This window comes from Xenopus tropicalis, chromosome 3, assembly GCF_000004195.4.
Source record: "Xenopus tropicalis strain Nigerian chromosome 3, UCB_Xtro_10.0, whole genome shotgun sequence".
NCBI classification, from domain to species: domain Eukaryota; kingdom Metazoa; phylum Chordata; class Amphibia; order Anura; family Pipidae; genus Xenopus; species Xenopus tropicalis.
The window spans coordinates 60,001,606-60,017,870 of record NC_030679.2 but is presented as its reverse complement, the minus strand read 5'-3'; the positions used below and the strand labels follow the sequence as shown (position 1 = coordinate 60,017,870).

Here is a 16,265-nt window from a genome sequence, read left to right as displayed (position 1 = left end):
CTATACAAAAGAAAAACTACACCCCTGTGATCATGATTTTTATTTATACTTTACCAGCATATTCAGCAGGGATTTACAGAGATTAAATCATTCATATTAGCCCGGGCCCTGGTGTAACTATGATTATATCACCTAAATATATACATAGCAAAAAACCCCAATTGCACGTTTCATGTTGTAATTTTTATTGGAGGATCCAAAATGTTGTACAGGTATGGGATCCCTTATCCGGAAACCCGATATCCAGAAAGCTCCGAATTACGGAAAGCCCATCTCCCATAGACTCCATTATAAGCAAATAATTCAGATTTTAAAAATTGATTTCCTTTTTCTCTGTAAAAATAAAACAGTGCTTTGTATTTGATCCCAACTAAGATATAATTAATCCTTACTGGATGCAAAATAATCCTATTGGGTTTAATTAATGTTTTATTGATTTTTTAATAGACTTAAGGTATGAAGATCCAAATTACGGAAAGACCCCTTATCCGGAATACCCTTGGTCCCGGACATTCTGGATAATGGGTCCTATACCTGTACCTACTGGTATTATGAACCCTCTTCTGTATTTAAGGATACATTAGTATCAAGAGTGGCAACAAAAAAAGACACCAAATATTTCCGTAAAATATAACACTGTTTTGGAAATCAGTTCCTTCTACAGGTTCTTATTTATATAAAATATCATTTATGGTGCTTAACGGTACAAGCTCATTAATTCTCAAAGAATGGTGGCCATAGGAGAGACACAGTCATGCACCAGTGTAAACAATTTGTGCCCTAGTTTAATCCAATAACAATTAAAATTAAATAAAATTTACAGTGATATAGTACAACCAATACAAAACATTAAATATAATTTTATTAAGTCTAGTTGTCTAGACAGTTTTAGTGATGCACTCCAAAATAAACACATACATTGCCTAGGTGCTGCCTAGACATATACAGTAGGTATTTAGAGGAGAACTAAACCCCAAATATTAATATGGCCATATAGCATTAAATGCCATATTTTATATACTGAACTTACTGCACCAGCCTTTCAGCATTTCATTAGAAGCAATGATCCAGGCCTTTATAGTCGTCACATGGGCTCCCCATCTTGGAAAATGTCTGTGACACTCACATGCTCAGTGCACTCTGAGCAGCTGTTGAGAAGCTAAACTTAGGGATTGTCGCAAATTATCAAGCAAAAAATAAGGTTAGCCTGTCATATAAGCTGATGCTACAGGGCTGATTATTTAATTCTAAAGCTAATTGTACTGGTTTATGAGCTGCCATGTAGTAATTATCTGTACTAAATTAGTAATCAGCCTTATGTTGTGACATTTATATTTTGTATATACTGTAAATTGTGTGTCGGCCCCTAAGTTCAGTAACTGACAGCAGCACAGAGAATGTGCAGTGAATCATCAGAAAAGAAGATGGGGGAGCTACTGGGTGCATCTTTAGGGGAACACATATTTACTGCTAAAGGGTTGTGGTTGACTTGGGCTGGTACAGAAGCCCAAAAACATAATGTACAACATTTCTGCCTTACTTTTTTAGTTAGGCTTAAGTTCTCATTCAAGAGCACAAGATAGGAGCACTCATTGGACTTTTTAAAGGAAATAAACTGTTTATTAAATTGATGGTTCCACGCCTTTACATTTTTTCTTTAAAAAGTCACACACATATATTGAAAGTAATAGTGTAATGCACTCACAAATAAACCGTATTACTAGGCGCCTTCAAAAGATAATACAAATCCATGTAACAGAGATAGAAGCACTCACAGGACTTCCAAAAATAAGCGAGAAAGTGTTTATTTAAATCTACTTTTCTCAGAGAAAGGTCTATTAAGTAGGACCAAAGCGTTGACTTAAATAAACACCATCATGTTCATTTTTGGAAGTTCCATGAGTGCTTCTATCTTTGTTACATGGATATATATACACTAAATGTAAAAAGTCTACACACCCCTGCAAAATGGCATGCAAAATGTATGGTATCAATTAGGACATTCCATGGAGCACAGTGAAAACAGTCATTACCAAGTGGAGAAATATGGCTTAACAAAGACCGTATCAAGATCAGGACTTCCCTCCAAGATTGATGAGAATGCACAGTGAAAACTAGTCAGGGAGGCCACCAAGATACCTACAGCAACATTTAAGGAGCTGCAGGATTTCTTGGCAAGTACTGGTTGTTCCCTACATGTGATATTCTTAATATGTCTGGATTGTGGGGTAGGGTAGCAGGACAACGTCTTCACTCACTAAGAAAAACATCCAAGCTGGGCTAAACTTTGCAAAAAGGTATACCCAGTCTCCCACAACCATGCAGAAAATGTATTACGGTCTGATGTGACCAAGGTTGAACTATTTAGCCATAATTCCAAAAGGTATGTTTTGCCCAATGGATGATTGTGGAACTTTATTGCATCCACACAAGCTATGGATCAATACAAAGGCATAAGTGTGTATTAAAAAAAAAAATGTCAGCATGAGTACAGTTTGACAGGGGTTCCATCTACATCCTATTAAACTGGTGCAATAATTTGTATGCAGACACTGAAAAGGGAACCATGGACTTAATAATTTTACTTTATTTATACAGAGTTGACATATCCCACAGTACTTTATGGAGACTAAACATCATTTATATCTGTCTCTGCCCAAGAGCTGGGTTGTGACTTTACTTTTAATTTCTGATTTGCCCTGTTTATTGCATAGACATATATATATTTAATTGCAACTTTATGCGGCTCCACAAAAGGTGGCCATTTGGTTGAGCCAAGTTTGTAGCAATCAAAATTGATAGAAAATATTTTCCTACATCACTATTTTTTTTTTTTTTTTTTTTTTAAGATGCTATACAGGAGTAGGATTAGACAAGGGATCCGGTAAGGGATCTTTCAATAACTTGGAAGAAATATTTTGTCTGCTAAAAATCATTAAATAACCCTAATAGGATTGTTTTACCTACAATAAGGATTAATTGTATCTTAGTTAGGATCAAGCACTGTTTTATTAATACAGAAAATATTAATTTATTAATATAGAAAAAGGTAATGACTTTAAAGAAGAAGGAAAGTCATTTTGGCGTTTTACTGCCAATAGATTTGCCACATTAGTGCCACCTAGAACAATAGATTTATTTTGCAGAAACCATAACCATACCTGAGTCACCAGCTTTTGAAGCTTTCTCCGTTTGCTTAAGATAGCAGCTGCCATTTTAGGTAGCTACCTGCCTGCAGCTCTAGTCATTATAGCTGAGCTCACACATTCCCAAGGGAGGGGGGAGGGAGTTCTTAGCATTCTGGTGGGAGGGGAGCAGGAAAGGGCAGAGGGGAGAGAGCTCCGCAGACTCTGGCCAAAGGAATTAAGGATGTTTCCTTAAAAAAGAGTCAGACACTGGAACATCATGTTTACAAAAAAAGAGGCACGAAATCCTGTGTTTCTTTTGATAGAGGACTCAGTGCAGCACTACTGTAAATGCTTAAACAGACCTTTCTGATAAAGCTTACTGTTTTTACCTTTCTTTCTCCTTAAAAACAATTTGAAATATTTGTTAAAAATTGAGTCTTTGTGAGATGACCTTTCCATATTTTGGAGCTTTCTAAATAACAGCTTTCTAGATGAGGGATCCCACACAAGTGAAGATGCTGGGCAAGTGATACATAATTGGAAAATATAAATAAAATATACATACAGACCAACCCAAATATTCACATTATCCCATGCAAGGACCCTGCAGGTTAAATACCCCCCACACTTTTTTTTCAACATCTGCTATTCTGAGCAGCTGCCATTACAGCACTCAAAATGTGTTGCCTCAATGTAAAATTCTTGGAGGACAGATCTAAGCTGTGCCCATGTGCCCTAATAAGAGGGCAGCAATGGCAGCTATGATTTTCAATAGGCAGTACTTGCAGCCATCACACCTGACATAATGCTTAACACTCTTGCGGCTGTTCAACTACAACACTCAAAACATTCTTTAGCAAAGAGAGATTTTTTGAAACTCTAAATGCTACAAACATTTAACCAAAGGCAAAGAGTCACATATGTGGCTATCCAAGCTAAGCTGCAACTAATAGGGCAAAAAGCCCCCCCAAAAAGACTATATATTATATATAGAAACCAAAATGGTGCACACCACTAACAATAATGAGACCTGGGTGCAGGAGCCATATGAACTAGAATATTGCAAGAGTAATGCCAGCACACACAGGATTTGGTAGGTTTCCTTGGCATTGTGGCCAAAGTAGGCATGTTTCTCTACTTACTGAGCAATAATGCACACAAACATGCAAGCAGTATCTCTGACACACACAGACAATTAGATTTTTCTTTTCCCCCCAAACTAAAGCAGAACCATATTCTAACACAGTCTCACTCATATGACCAAGCTGAAGCACAGACAAGATACAAAGTAACAAGTTTTAAGGGGAACTATCGGAAAAATATAAATTTAATGTAAGCTTTGTTATTCTGAAATATGAAATTTGCTAAAATGAATCATTTTTAATTTGTTTTGTCTTTCAAATAACCAAGTTACTCTTCACTATCCCTTTCCTAGCATCTTCTCACTCTCTCTTCATCACTCTCTCTTCATACAGAAGTCATGTTTTAATTGACAGTTATGTCCAATGTGTCTTTTTTTTTGGGGGGGGGGTCCTTTTGTCTAGATGCATTAGAGCTCACACAAGAAACTGATTCTAAAAGAAACTGTCTCTCTCTACATGGAGCACGTGCTGTACTTTTTGTTTGTGCAGGAGTCTGTGAAGTTAGTTAGCATTTTCTAGGCAAAAGGAGCCCCCTTAAATTATTATTATATACATATTTGTAATAAGTATTAGATAAGTATTAGACCAAACTGTCAATCAAAATCTGACTACAGCTCCTGTATGAAGAAGAAATATTTTTACAAGATGAAGCTTGTATAAGATTCACAGTAGTGCCCTTTAAGGCTGCAGCACCTGGCAGAGAGTAATCAGGAAAGAGGCAGAGAATCAACACAAGCTGAAATCTTAAACACTCTTATGGGGACCCCGGGGCACTACTTCGTGCCATGTTTGAAGGGAAAACTCCAGGGGGAGCAAAAGCCCCCCAAACCCCCTTACTTTTAATGCCTAGGCCAGGGGCAACTGTATAAAAGACAAGAAATAACCCATTCCCTAAGCTCACTCCACAGGAGAAAATATACAACAGAAATAAAAAATTAATAACTGCAGATTGTATCTTTATACTGACCTCCATTAGCAAATTGCTTTTTCTTAAAAGAAACTGTGTTGACCATATCCCACTCTGCTTCATAACTGTTCTGGTGATCTGGTAAATGCATCCCCCTCTCCTTTGTAGTCCACTCTACAACTGAGCTTGAATCCTACAAAAGTAAAAAACCATGCACAGTAGATAGAAAGTTAACTCTAAAATATAATGTTATGTGCACATATTTTTCTCCAGTTTCCCAATAGCAATGTTCGTTATCTCCTTTCGATGCTTAATATAAGTATTTTGGCAATAGGAATTTATCTGCTATTCCACTTTAATAAATGTGCCCCTTGTGCCTGTCATCACACATAAATTATTGCAAAGAATTTATTTCTGCCTATTATCCTCAGTTTACACTGTACACTGATTATGATACTCAAAACATACCTTTGCAGCACAAAGAATATTAGAGGAATCCATTGTTTCTTCTAGTGGTCTCCAATCTACTACAACGTCCTCATCCTGAAAAGAATCAAATACAATCAGTTACTTAGGAGCAGGTTGTCAAAATTTGTGATTGCATGCAAATATATGCAAGAATATTTTTTGAAATCATGATTTATCAAAGAATATAAACTCGAAAAGGAAAAGCTGCTGAGTTTTTATAGAAGTGGAAACAGAATTGTCTCTAACAACTTTATATTTTTCCTAGGTTCATTTTTAAAACATTTGAGACTTACTTCCTTATTGAAACAAATGGAATAAGGTGATTTTTGCTTGTTTATGACCTTTTTTCCCCATGAAAGATTAGCATGGAAAAATTTTGTGGCATTTTTTGAATAGTTGCTGACAGAGTGAATGTTATATCGCTTGTAGCAATCAAATTGATGCTATATAACTGTTGGCATATGCTGTTAAAATGTTAATGCTCAACAATTAGAACAAGTACTTAGGAGTAAGCCATGTAAAACATGTGTAAATACTGCCGCAGACCCTGAATAAACAATAAGGGCTCTGGCACACAGGACGACTAATCTCCCTTGTCATGGGTGACTAATCTCCCCGAACTACCATCCCACCGGCGAAAATGTAAGTCGCCGGTGGGATGGCACATGCTGCGCAGGCGATTTCGGCAAATTTGCCGAAATCGCCTGCACAGCGTGTGACAAGGGAGATTTGTTGCGGGCAACTAATCTCCCCGTGTGCCAGAGCCCTAAAGGAATACAAATGAAAGGCAGTATCACACATGAAACATTTATTTGGTGCACAAATATTTGACACACAATTTGGGAGCTAAGTTATATAATAAATGCTCTTAGTTGATTTCACAGAAGTTAGTGTAGTTAAGGACCTGTGTTGTTTTTAAGACAGATTAGCAATGACAACTAATTTTAATGCCTTTTTCTCTCCCTTGCAATTCTGGTGCCCCTATTCAACCCCTATTCACAAGGAGTTTGTGTAAACTGTCCATCCAGATTTCCTCCCACACTCTAAAAAAACATACAAACTGGTTACATGGTTTCTGATGAAAAATTTGTGATATGCGAATATAGTAGGGAATAGTAAGCCCCATTGGGGCAGGGAAGGACATGAATGATGTAATTGCAGTAATTTAAATTTTTATTTTTTTTTATTTGCTTAAACGAATTCATATGCATAACATTATTGGCAGTGTGGTGTATCATGCTTTACCCAAGAATAAAACAATACCTTTTCTATGACACGTAATATTCCAGGGATTAAAGTGTCTTGCTCATCAATTTTTCCACAAGATGAATGTATGAATACCCCTTCTTGATCATAAAGAACCTAAAAATTCAAAAGGAGGAAAAAAAAATAAGCATAAGCAAAGGCTATTTAAAAAAAAAAAGTATTTAAAATGATCTATCACATTTCTTATGTAATGCTTGGTTGGTTCAGTGGACCATTTAACAACATCACAGGCCTTAAAACTTATAAAATAACTTAAAAATTCCTTAATGCAGTGCTTTCCAACTGGCAGCCTGTAGCCCCCCACCTGTCTGGCTGTTGTGACTGCTTACAGTATTGTTCTTGGCAATGTCTGTACCTCGCTTGACTTTTCCTTTGTTACATAGCATAGACCAGTGCTGTCCAACAGGCGGTCCACGGCCCCCCACCTGTCTGGTTACTGTGACTGCTTACCTTTGTGTAAGCTTAAAATAGTATCAATACTGAGATTAACTGGCCCCTACATTGTTTACACCTCAGATTCAGGCTGTAAACCCTGTATAGTTCACATCTCAGGCTCAGACTGTAGGCTCCCACATTGTTCACACCTCAGACAGACTGCAGGAGCAGTGCCAGCATGGTGTCACTGTATGTACTGCCTGCCCTATGCTGCCTGGGTGTGTGACACACGTAGCATACTGAAGGAAGATAGTGATGTTGGGGCCGGCCCGATACCTGCGGGTTGACCCTCCTTCATAAGGCAGCATAGGGAAGGCAGAGTTGGCACACTCAGGCAGGGTAGGGCAGGCAGAGTATGGTGCACTCAGGCAGTATTCTGCCTGCCCTATGCTGCCTGTGTGTGCCATACTCTGCCTGCCCTATGCTGCTGTGTGTGCCATAACTTGCCTGCACTATGCTGCCTGCATGGGCTGTATGCTTCCTGCCCTATGCTACTTGTGTGGGCCATACTCTGCCTGCCCTATGCTGCCTGTGTGGGTCATACTCTGCATGCCCTATGCTGCCTGTGAAAGATGAACCTGGCAGGGGTTTGTTCTGAGAGTTTATTAGCATTTAGAAATAGTCATTATATAGTGTGTAATTATTTGTTGGGGGTTTCCATATGGATTTAAAGGAGAAGGAAAGGTAAAAACTAAGTATGTATGTATGTAAATACAGCTGTAAGCACTCTGTGCCAGAGACAAGCAGCTCTCCCCTCTCCTGCTCCCTCCCCCCTTAGGAATGTGTGATCTGAGCCAATCAGCAGAAAGTCTTACAAACGGAGCATGTACACCAGTCTTGGTCTTGGTGCAGGAGCGAGGCATTATGGGAACTTTCTTTCAACAGCTCAGCGTTTTCTTTTCCTATGAGGCTTCTGACCATCTGAACAGGGGAAATATGGGGAGACTTAAGGACACTATCGAGAGAACTGAAGGTATGCCTGCAGCTTGAGATTAACTCTTTATTAGCCTTTCCAAATAAAGCCTTGACATAATATAATTCTTTCACATATGAATGAAGGGTGATACCCCTACAGTGAGCGCCAACCATTTGGATTTTTGCTGTGCTACCACCATTAATGTGGGTATGGTCTTAAATGCTCTTGTGATGACTTGGGTGTTGTATGAAGTGGGTGCAGTTTAAACTGGTCAAAACTAGCTTGCATTATCGGCCCACCAACACGTAGGCCAGAAACATTCATGCCTTTGGTACCACAGAAGTTGAACAGCACTGCCTTAAAGTAAAAGGAAAGGCTAATAAAGAGTTAATCTCAAGCTGCAGGCATACCTTCAGTTGTCTCAATAGTGCCCTTAAGTCTCCCCATATTTCACCTGTTCAGATGATCAGAAGCCAAACAGGAAGAAAAACGCTGAGCTGTGTAAAGAAAGTTCCCATAATGCCTCACTCCTAGACCGAGACCAAGTGTACATGCTCAGTTAGTTAGACTATGGGGCAGATTTATTTAGACACAAATTTGAATCCCGAATGGGAAAAATTCAGATTGGAGACGATAATTTCTGAATATCGCAAATATCACGAATATGCTTACGAAAAAATCATATTAGTCACGATAATATCGTATTGCCGATCCGAAAGTCCCAAAATTTTCATATCCAAACTATCGTAAAATGCAGGAAAACCTTTCCAACTTTGATCCTTCTGTGCATGATTTTGGAAGCCTCCCATAGGACTCAATGGGACTCTGCAGCTCCAACCTGGCCCAAGGAAAGTCACGATGCCGAAGCTTGAATGAATCCGAAACTTTAATACTCGTTGTGACAATACGCGTTTTTTTTTATGCACAGTATGAAAAAGTCGAACAAACGATCGGACCATTCGTAGATTGATAAATCTCCCCCTATGAGTCAGCTTCCTGCTGATTGGCTCAGATCCACATTCCTAAGGGGAGGGAGCGAGTTCCTAGCATTCTTGAGAGAGGGGGAGCAGGAGAGAGCAGAGAGCTGCGTGTCTCTGGCACATAAATTACAGACATAAGAAATCTTTTGACAGAAGTCAGTGCAGTGTTTCTGTGAGTGCTTATGGCTGTATTTACATAGACCTTTCTGATAAAGCTTACTTAGTTTTTACCTTTCTTTCTCCTTTAATGTGTTTACACTAAGAACTATTTCAGTTTTAAAAATAGAGGTATGGGATCCGTTATCCAGAATGTGCCAAATTACAGGAAAGTCACCTTTCAGACTCCATTTTAATCAAATAATTCTAATTTTTAAAAATGATTTCCTTTTTATCTATAATAAATAAATATAAAATATAATAATAAAGCAATACCTTGTACTTGATTCCAATCAAGATGTAATTAAAGGAAAAGGAAAGGTAAAAACTAAGTAAGCTTTATCAGAAAGGTCTATGTAAATACAGCCATATGCACTCACAGAAACACTGTGTCCTCTATCAAAAGAAACACCGGATTTCTCTCCATGTTGTTCGAGTATCCGACTTCCTCTCAGAAAAATCCTTAATTCCCATGGCCAGATTCTACGCAGTCCTCTCCTCTCTCCTGCTCCCCCCACGGCTAGACTGCAAACAGGAAGCAATTTAAAAAGGCAGCTGCTGTCTTAAGCAAACAGAGAAAGCTTCTATGGCTCTTTACTCAGGTATGACAATGCTTTCTGCAAAATAAATATAGTGTTCTAGGTGGCACTAATGTGGCAAATCTATTGGCAGTAAAATGCCAAAATGACTTTCCTTTTCCTTTAATCCTTATCTGAGGCAAAACAATCATATTGGGTTTATGTAATGTTCAAATCATTTTTAGTTAACTTAAAGTATAGAGATCTATATAACAGAAAGACCCCTTATTCAAAAAACTTTGGGCTCTAAGCATTATGGATAACAGGTCCCATACCTTTACTACAAGCCAAGGTACACCAATTTTTAAGTGAGCAGTTCGCACCCCAGAAAAAAACGGATGGCCCCCCCACCCCCTTATTATAGGGGGTGGTGGGCATTAATTAGCGCCCCACCCCCCAATAATATCACATTTATTTATTTAAATAAGCTGACCATCTTTACAGTAGGTGAGATATTAAAGCTAGCATAAACTTGTTGCTTCAAAAAAACGTGTATTTTTATAAAAAAACTACATACCGAAACAAACAGACCCATTCAGAATTAATGTATATCACTAAGTAATCTTTGCTATAAAAATAAAGAATTATATATAAAAATTAAAGACAATTATGTCATTATAGTAACAGTATGATCTTACCGATCACCAACCCTCTAAAAGATAAAATGCAGTGTTTTAGCTATATATTTTTGCAGCATCAAGTTAAACCCTTTTCAAGTGCAGTATTTAGAAATTAAGATTCTGGCAGCTTCCCTGCTTTGCAGGGTCTGTCTCTAGAAATGTTTGTGAAATAAGTATGTGAAATAAGGACAACGTATGGAGGTGAAAGTTTAAAAAACATAAGGCTTATGTTGAGGTCCTTTAAATAAGACTTTAAAGTATTTCCATGCTAAATGATTGTTATATCTCTAATGGTATGGGATAAGTTATAACAATCAACTCATCAATAATGATAAACCAACAGATCAGTATGCAGAGAGTAATTATATAAATATAAGTACAGGCAAGTTATAACCACCACCTAGGGACTTCACACAAGTTCTTTGGCCTACTCAGTGAAGTGGATACGTTTGACCTATTTATAAAAATGCGGATTTTAAAATGAAAAAAAAAACAAAAAACCACAAAGAAATTCTGACACTCTAAACTATGCAAAATCCACACTTAATTGCTCCAGCACCTCCCAATGCACATAATTGCACATTTAATTGCTCCAGTGCCTCCCAAAGCATATAATACTGTTTTTTCTGTTTCCAAGATTTTCCAAAGAAAAAGTCACCAAAACCAAATGCTAGGAAATATTGAAGAAAAACGTCAGGATGAGAAAGGCAGAAAATATCGCTGTTGAAAGTAGGTTAAGGGTATAGCCACGTTCAGGAGGGAGGAAGGAAAGGAAGGTATTATGCGCTCCCATGCCATTTAGTAGCCTGAAGTCTCTTAAAGGACATGTGAACCCCACACACAAAAATTTAATCAGTGAACAGCCTCTTTGAAATCTTTCAATACCTGCTACACTGGTTGTCCATAGGTTAATAGTAAGCCTGCAACATCCCCTAAACTTAGACTTGACTTAGACCTTGACTTAGATTTGCTTCTCCTCCTGTAACCCACTCAGCCCCCTCCCTCAAGAATTTGCTTTGGCTGTTGGCTTGTGGGCATGCTCAGTTGTTCTAAACTCAGATTACTAAACACGCCCTCCAGTCTAGCAGCCAGGGAAGAGATGCCATTACTGGTTTCCATAGAAACTCAGCTCTAGCGGTCTGCTTCAATTTTTTTCTCCCAACCAACTCTCCTGAGCTCAGCTCAAACAAAGCAGAACTTTTATCAGAGACAGTTGTGCCTGTGTGAGCCTGTATTCTTGATTAAATGTAAGCTGAATAAGGGTCTGTGTGTGCCGTTTGCAGATTTAAATGTAACTGATTATGTATCAGAGTTAAAATAGCCACCAGGTGAAAGCTGCTATTTGCTTTAGGAAAACGTGATGGTGCTGGCAAGCAGAGGGGATATATGCAGTACAAATGATGCCATTTGGGTGGGGGAGGCGTGCCCAACTGATATACATTGTAGGCAAATGTAGCCTTTACATGTCCTTTAAGGAGCAACCAGTATAAATCACAAGCTGCCATGGATTTAGAATGAATTGCAATTTCCTAATAATGTTTGTCGTTTCCCATTCCAGAAAAGAGTTTATGGGTTGCAGCGTTCTTGGTACAGGTATAAATAATTTTGTCAGTAAATTAATTTAAATTGAAATTTAATTTGTTGGATGTGGGGCTGGGTATACCCATTTCCTTGCAATGCTATCTCATGTCTAACAAAAATGATGTACCACTGGATGGTTATTTTGGAGGATTATTGAGAAGGGTTGGGGTTATTTCAGAGATAAAACATTTATCTTGGTCCATACAGGATGTATGACGGTGTGGAATAAAAAGGACATTTTAGCATGGAAGTGATCTGTAACATATTTATATACTTTTAAACCTGGTAGAAAATATGCGTTGAAGATTAATCTTCCAGAGCTTATAGTACAGTTCAATATTGTTTCCCATTTGAAAATAAATTTGTTGCTGTTGTTACTGGGTTAGATGTTTTTTGGAACACGGTTATGTAACATATGCATAAGTTCTCTTTTTGATGAGGATTTCTGGCTAAAGAATCTATGGGAAAGCATAGATGTGTGAAATTCCAGTTCTGCACTCCACTTTGTAAATTAATCGCAATAACTTAAGCAATGTGGCCCAAGGTAAAACATTATGGGACAGATTTACTATCATCTAAGAAAAAAAAATTAACTTTCCTCCCTAAGTAAAATAATTTACTTTCCATTATTGTTCTTGGCAAGTAAAATCAGTTCTAGCACAAAACACTAATTTACCCTGTGTAAAAAACAAACATTTTTTTTTACATACATAGTCACTATAATGTAATTATAAAACCAAAGTTTTAACAGTGCTCCGGAAAACTTCCACAGAATAATTTACCCCACCCTTAGAGCAGCCAAAAACATTAACCAAAAACACGAAAAAGGCTTTGGTGAATTATATAAAATATGGCAATTTTGAGTAAAAAGATGAGAAATGTATTTAATCCAAAATGTAACTTTTCACAAGAAAAGGATAGTTCAAACACAAGGGAAAAAACCCTACACTTTCTTAGCAGAGGATCAGTGAGTTTAGCCCAAGTTCTAAATGACACTGAAAAGCTTTCACAGTTCAGAAGAATGAGAAACGAAAGACTCATTGAAGAACAAGGAGATACAAATTCACTGGGGTGCCAAAATGGTAGATACCTCCTTGTAAATGTAATCATTATGTTTTTTGCCTCAGGACAGTGCTTTTGTAATGTAATAAAATCCAGCTGCCTTATGAAAAATAATACAGCTCCATGCCACCTTTGCTATGTATCTCTAAAGCAGACGTAGACATGCATATGTACAGTACAGTAAGATTTAAAAAATCGTTACCAGAGTCTTTCAAGGAAGCCTGGGAAAGGTAAGTGAAATGGAAAGGCACCTTACTATGTTGGGGTTTTTTTTCCCCTCAGGTAGAAGCATTTTTGTTCTTGCCTGGATGGGCTAGTTTTTTCATACAAGCCATGGAACTCCAATGTGTGTTTTAATTACCTCATATCTTACAAGAGGGGTATTATTTATTATAATACACAAGCTTCAGTGAGTAATGCGACATGTATTACACAACTAAATGCTTGCATATAGTGAATAATGCACTCCCCATTGTTCCAATGTATATATAAAAGCACAAGCTCAAGGTTATGGAACTCCGAGGAGTTCTAATATCATCATATTTTACAACAGGGGGTGAATTTTACACACAAGTTCCATTGGGTCATGTGATATTATTAGAATAATAAACACCCATAACTGACAACATCACTAAGCAACGTTTGTAAGTATACAATGTAAAAAATATTTATAGTTATTGAGTATGAAGCAGTAAAATATGTACACATAATACAAGTGGACATAGAACAGGTAAAGATAGAACACTTCCTGATCACACAGATGGTGTAGCACCTTAGGAACTTTGTTATAGTCACACACCCGGGTTCATTTTTGAGAAAAGGATAAATCATCTCCCTGCACTTTCACCCTATAAACTCTTTTAATGACACTTGTAAAGTCAGTCCCTTTTCCAGATGTAAAGAATCTTGTGTGTCTTTTTTACATTGCTCTCCGAGCTAGAAGAAAAAGGAGAGAAAAAACAACGTTGTGCATCTTCTGAAACACTGTGCGCTAAACGCTGACCTCTCTCAAGTCCCCTGCACACCTTGGTTGCAAGGGGTCACTATGCTTCCCTATTTTCGTTACCTTTCCTTGGCCAGGAGCCGCCATCTTGCCTACGAGTGTTTATGATGACGTCGCGAAGCTCACGTGCCTGCCAAACATTGGACCCAATAGAAGACACGCTTGCGCAGTGACGTACGTGAGGCACGTTGGGAGCGGTTTCACGTTAGAATGAGTCAGGGAGTGTAGGCTGGGTTAAAAGTGATGAAAGGGGTGTGAACGTCGCTTCTAGACTAACGGAAAACTAGTCTAATCCACTCCCATTAATTTTTGTCACAGCAACCAGAAAGCGTCTATATATCTCGCACAACAATTTAATGGTCACAGTTTAGAATACAGTTATATACTTGAGAAGTTAAAATCCCTTATTGAATTCATCGGCATGATTGTGGCTAAGAGACATGAGCTATGAGCTTACCTCAAATTGGTGATGATGCTGTCACGTAGTAAATTAATTTAAATAAACAATCTTAAGACAAGAGACTACAATGATTATGTTATGTAATTTAGAACGTGCCTGCTTTGAGGAAAACTCTTAGCAGCCTGGGAAAATACTGACTTTGTGGTTCCTGTAATTGGACTGGCATGTTATGTTGTTAGTATAGTGTTTTCCAGTGGCGTAACTATATATATATATATATATATAGTTATATATATATATAGTGGGGTCTCCTATACCTCAGTCCCCCCTTAATTATAGTGATGGGCTGGGGAGGAGTTACACCACTTGTGGTTTCCCTTTCTCTTGACCAGTGATCCCCAACCAGTGGCTCCTGAGCAACATGTGACTTACCAAACCCCTTGGATGTTGTTTCCAGTGTTTGGAAGCAAGTTTTGGTTGCATAAAACCAGGTGTACTGCCAAACAGAGCTGCCAGTCACCAGATAGACAAATACAGCTCCAGAGTGCTGAAGTGCCCTTTCTGAAATTTACAGTTAGGTTCCATGATTATCAGAATGAAGCTTCCCTGGGCCACTTATAGCAGTGGTTGCCAAACTGTGGGGTTTCAGCTAGTGTCTCTTCTCTTTCTGCATTTATGTCAGAAATATCAATAAAATTAACATTGTATGAGATATAAAAGCCAGAGCAGAACTTGCTCCAAATCAGTGTTTATTTACATAACATGTTTTGGGTTTCATGCCCTTGATTGCACTTGATGAAGGGTGTGAAGTCTTGAAAATTGTGTGAATGAACACTTATTTGCAACAAGTTCTGCTCTGTGGCAGTTGCATTTACACCTGTGGGGGGTGATATACTGAGATTGATAGCCTAACTAAACCACACTTGGTCACCTTCAAATATTTGACGGATTATGTTTACTTAACACATTTCCCCCAAATATGTGAAGTTCATGATTAAAGTGTTTTCTGATAGAAACCTCTGGTATTTTATAATTATATATATACAGTATATAAAGCAACTGGCTTTGATTCACCACCTCCAAGGTCACAAGGCTGCTAATTTCACTTATTAACTTTGGCACTAGTAAATCTTTACAGCTGCTGTGTCTAACAGAACAGAAAGAAGATGAACAGAAAGACTGCCCTACTAATGCTAATATTCAGTGAAAGGTGAGCCAGTTAGGTGGCTCCCTTGTTGTGGGGGTTCTCAAAGAACCCTTACCCTTGCCTTGCATAAAGGCATTGCTGTTTTCCAGAATGCTCAGTGGTTTAAAACATTGGATTACTTTGACCCCTAAAGGTATGTCTATTATTTCCAAATGCTATATGCTTCAGTGTTAAATTTAGCTTCTTATGAGGTCTCGAAATAAGAAAAAAACCTGTAATGGATTGCTTCTTATGTCTACCATTATCCCAGAAGCTGTTTTTGCAGTTGTAAACATAGAACTAATTGGCACTTTGACAAGCGAAAGTGAAATGCACAGAAACTCAACACTTACTAAACAGGAAGCAGGCTTGTGAGGCTGAAATAGAAAGGTATATGAAATATAAGTGCAAAACAGGTGAATAAATAGTGGTAATTG

The 16,265-nt window shown here is 38.0% G+C and overlaps 1 protein-coding gene across 1 annotated transcript in view; it reads right to left on the bottom strand.

Annotated features, from left to right (window-relative positions):
* tbc1d15 (TBC1 domain family member 15) overlaps positions 1 to 14,343 on the bottom strand; it is a 46,692-nt gene extending 32,349 nt beyond the window's left edge. The window contains 4 exon segments of the mRNA NM_203892.1: positions 5,238 to 5,370; positions 5,646 to 5,720; positions 6,909 to 7,007; positions 14,306 to 14,343. Coding sequence (NP_989223.1) covers positions 5,238 to 5,370; positions 5,646 to 5,720; positions 6,909 to 7,007; positions 14,306 to 14,329 — 331 coding nt within the window. The 5' untranslated portion in view covers positions 14,330 to 14,343.
* Between the last annotated feature and the right edge of the window lie 1,922 nt (positions 14,344 to 16,265).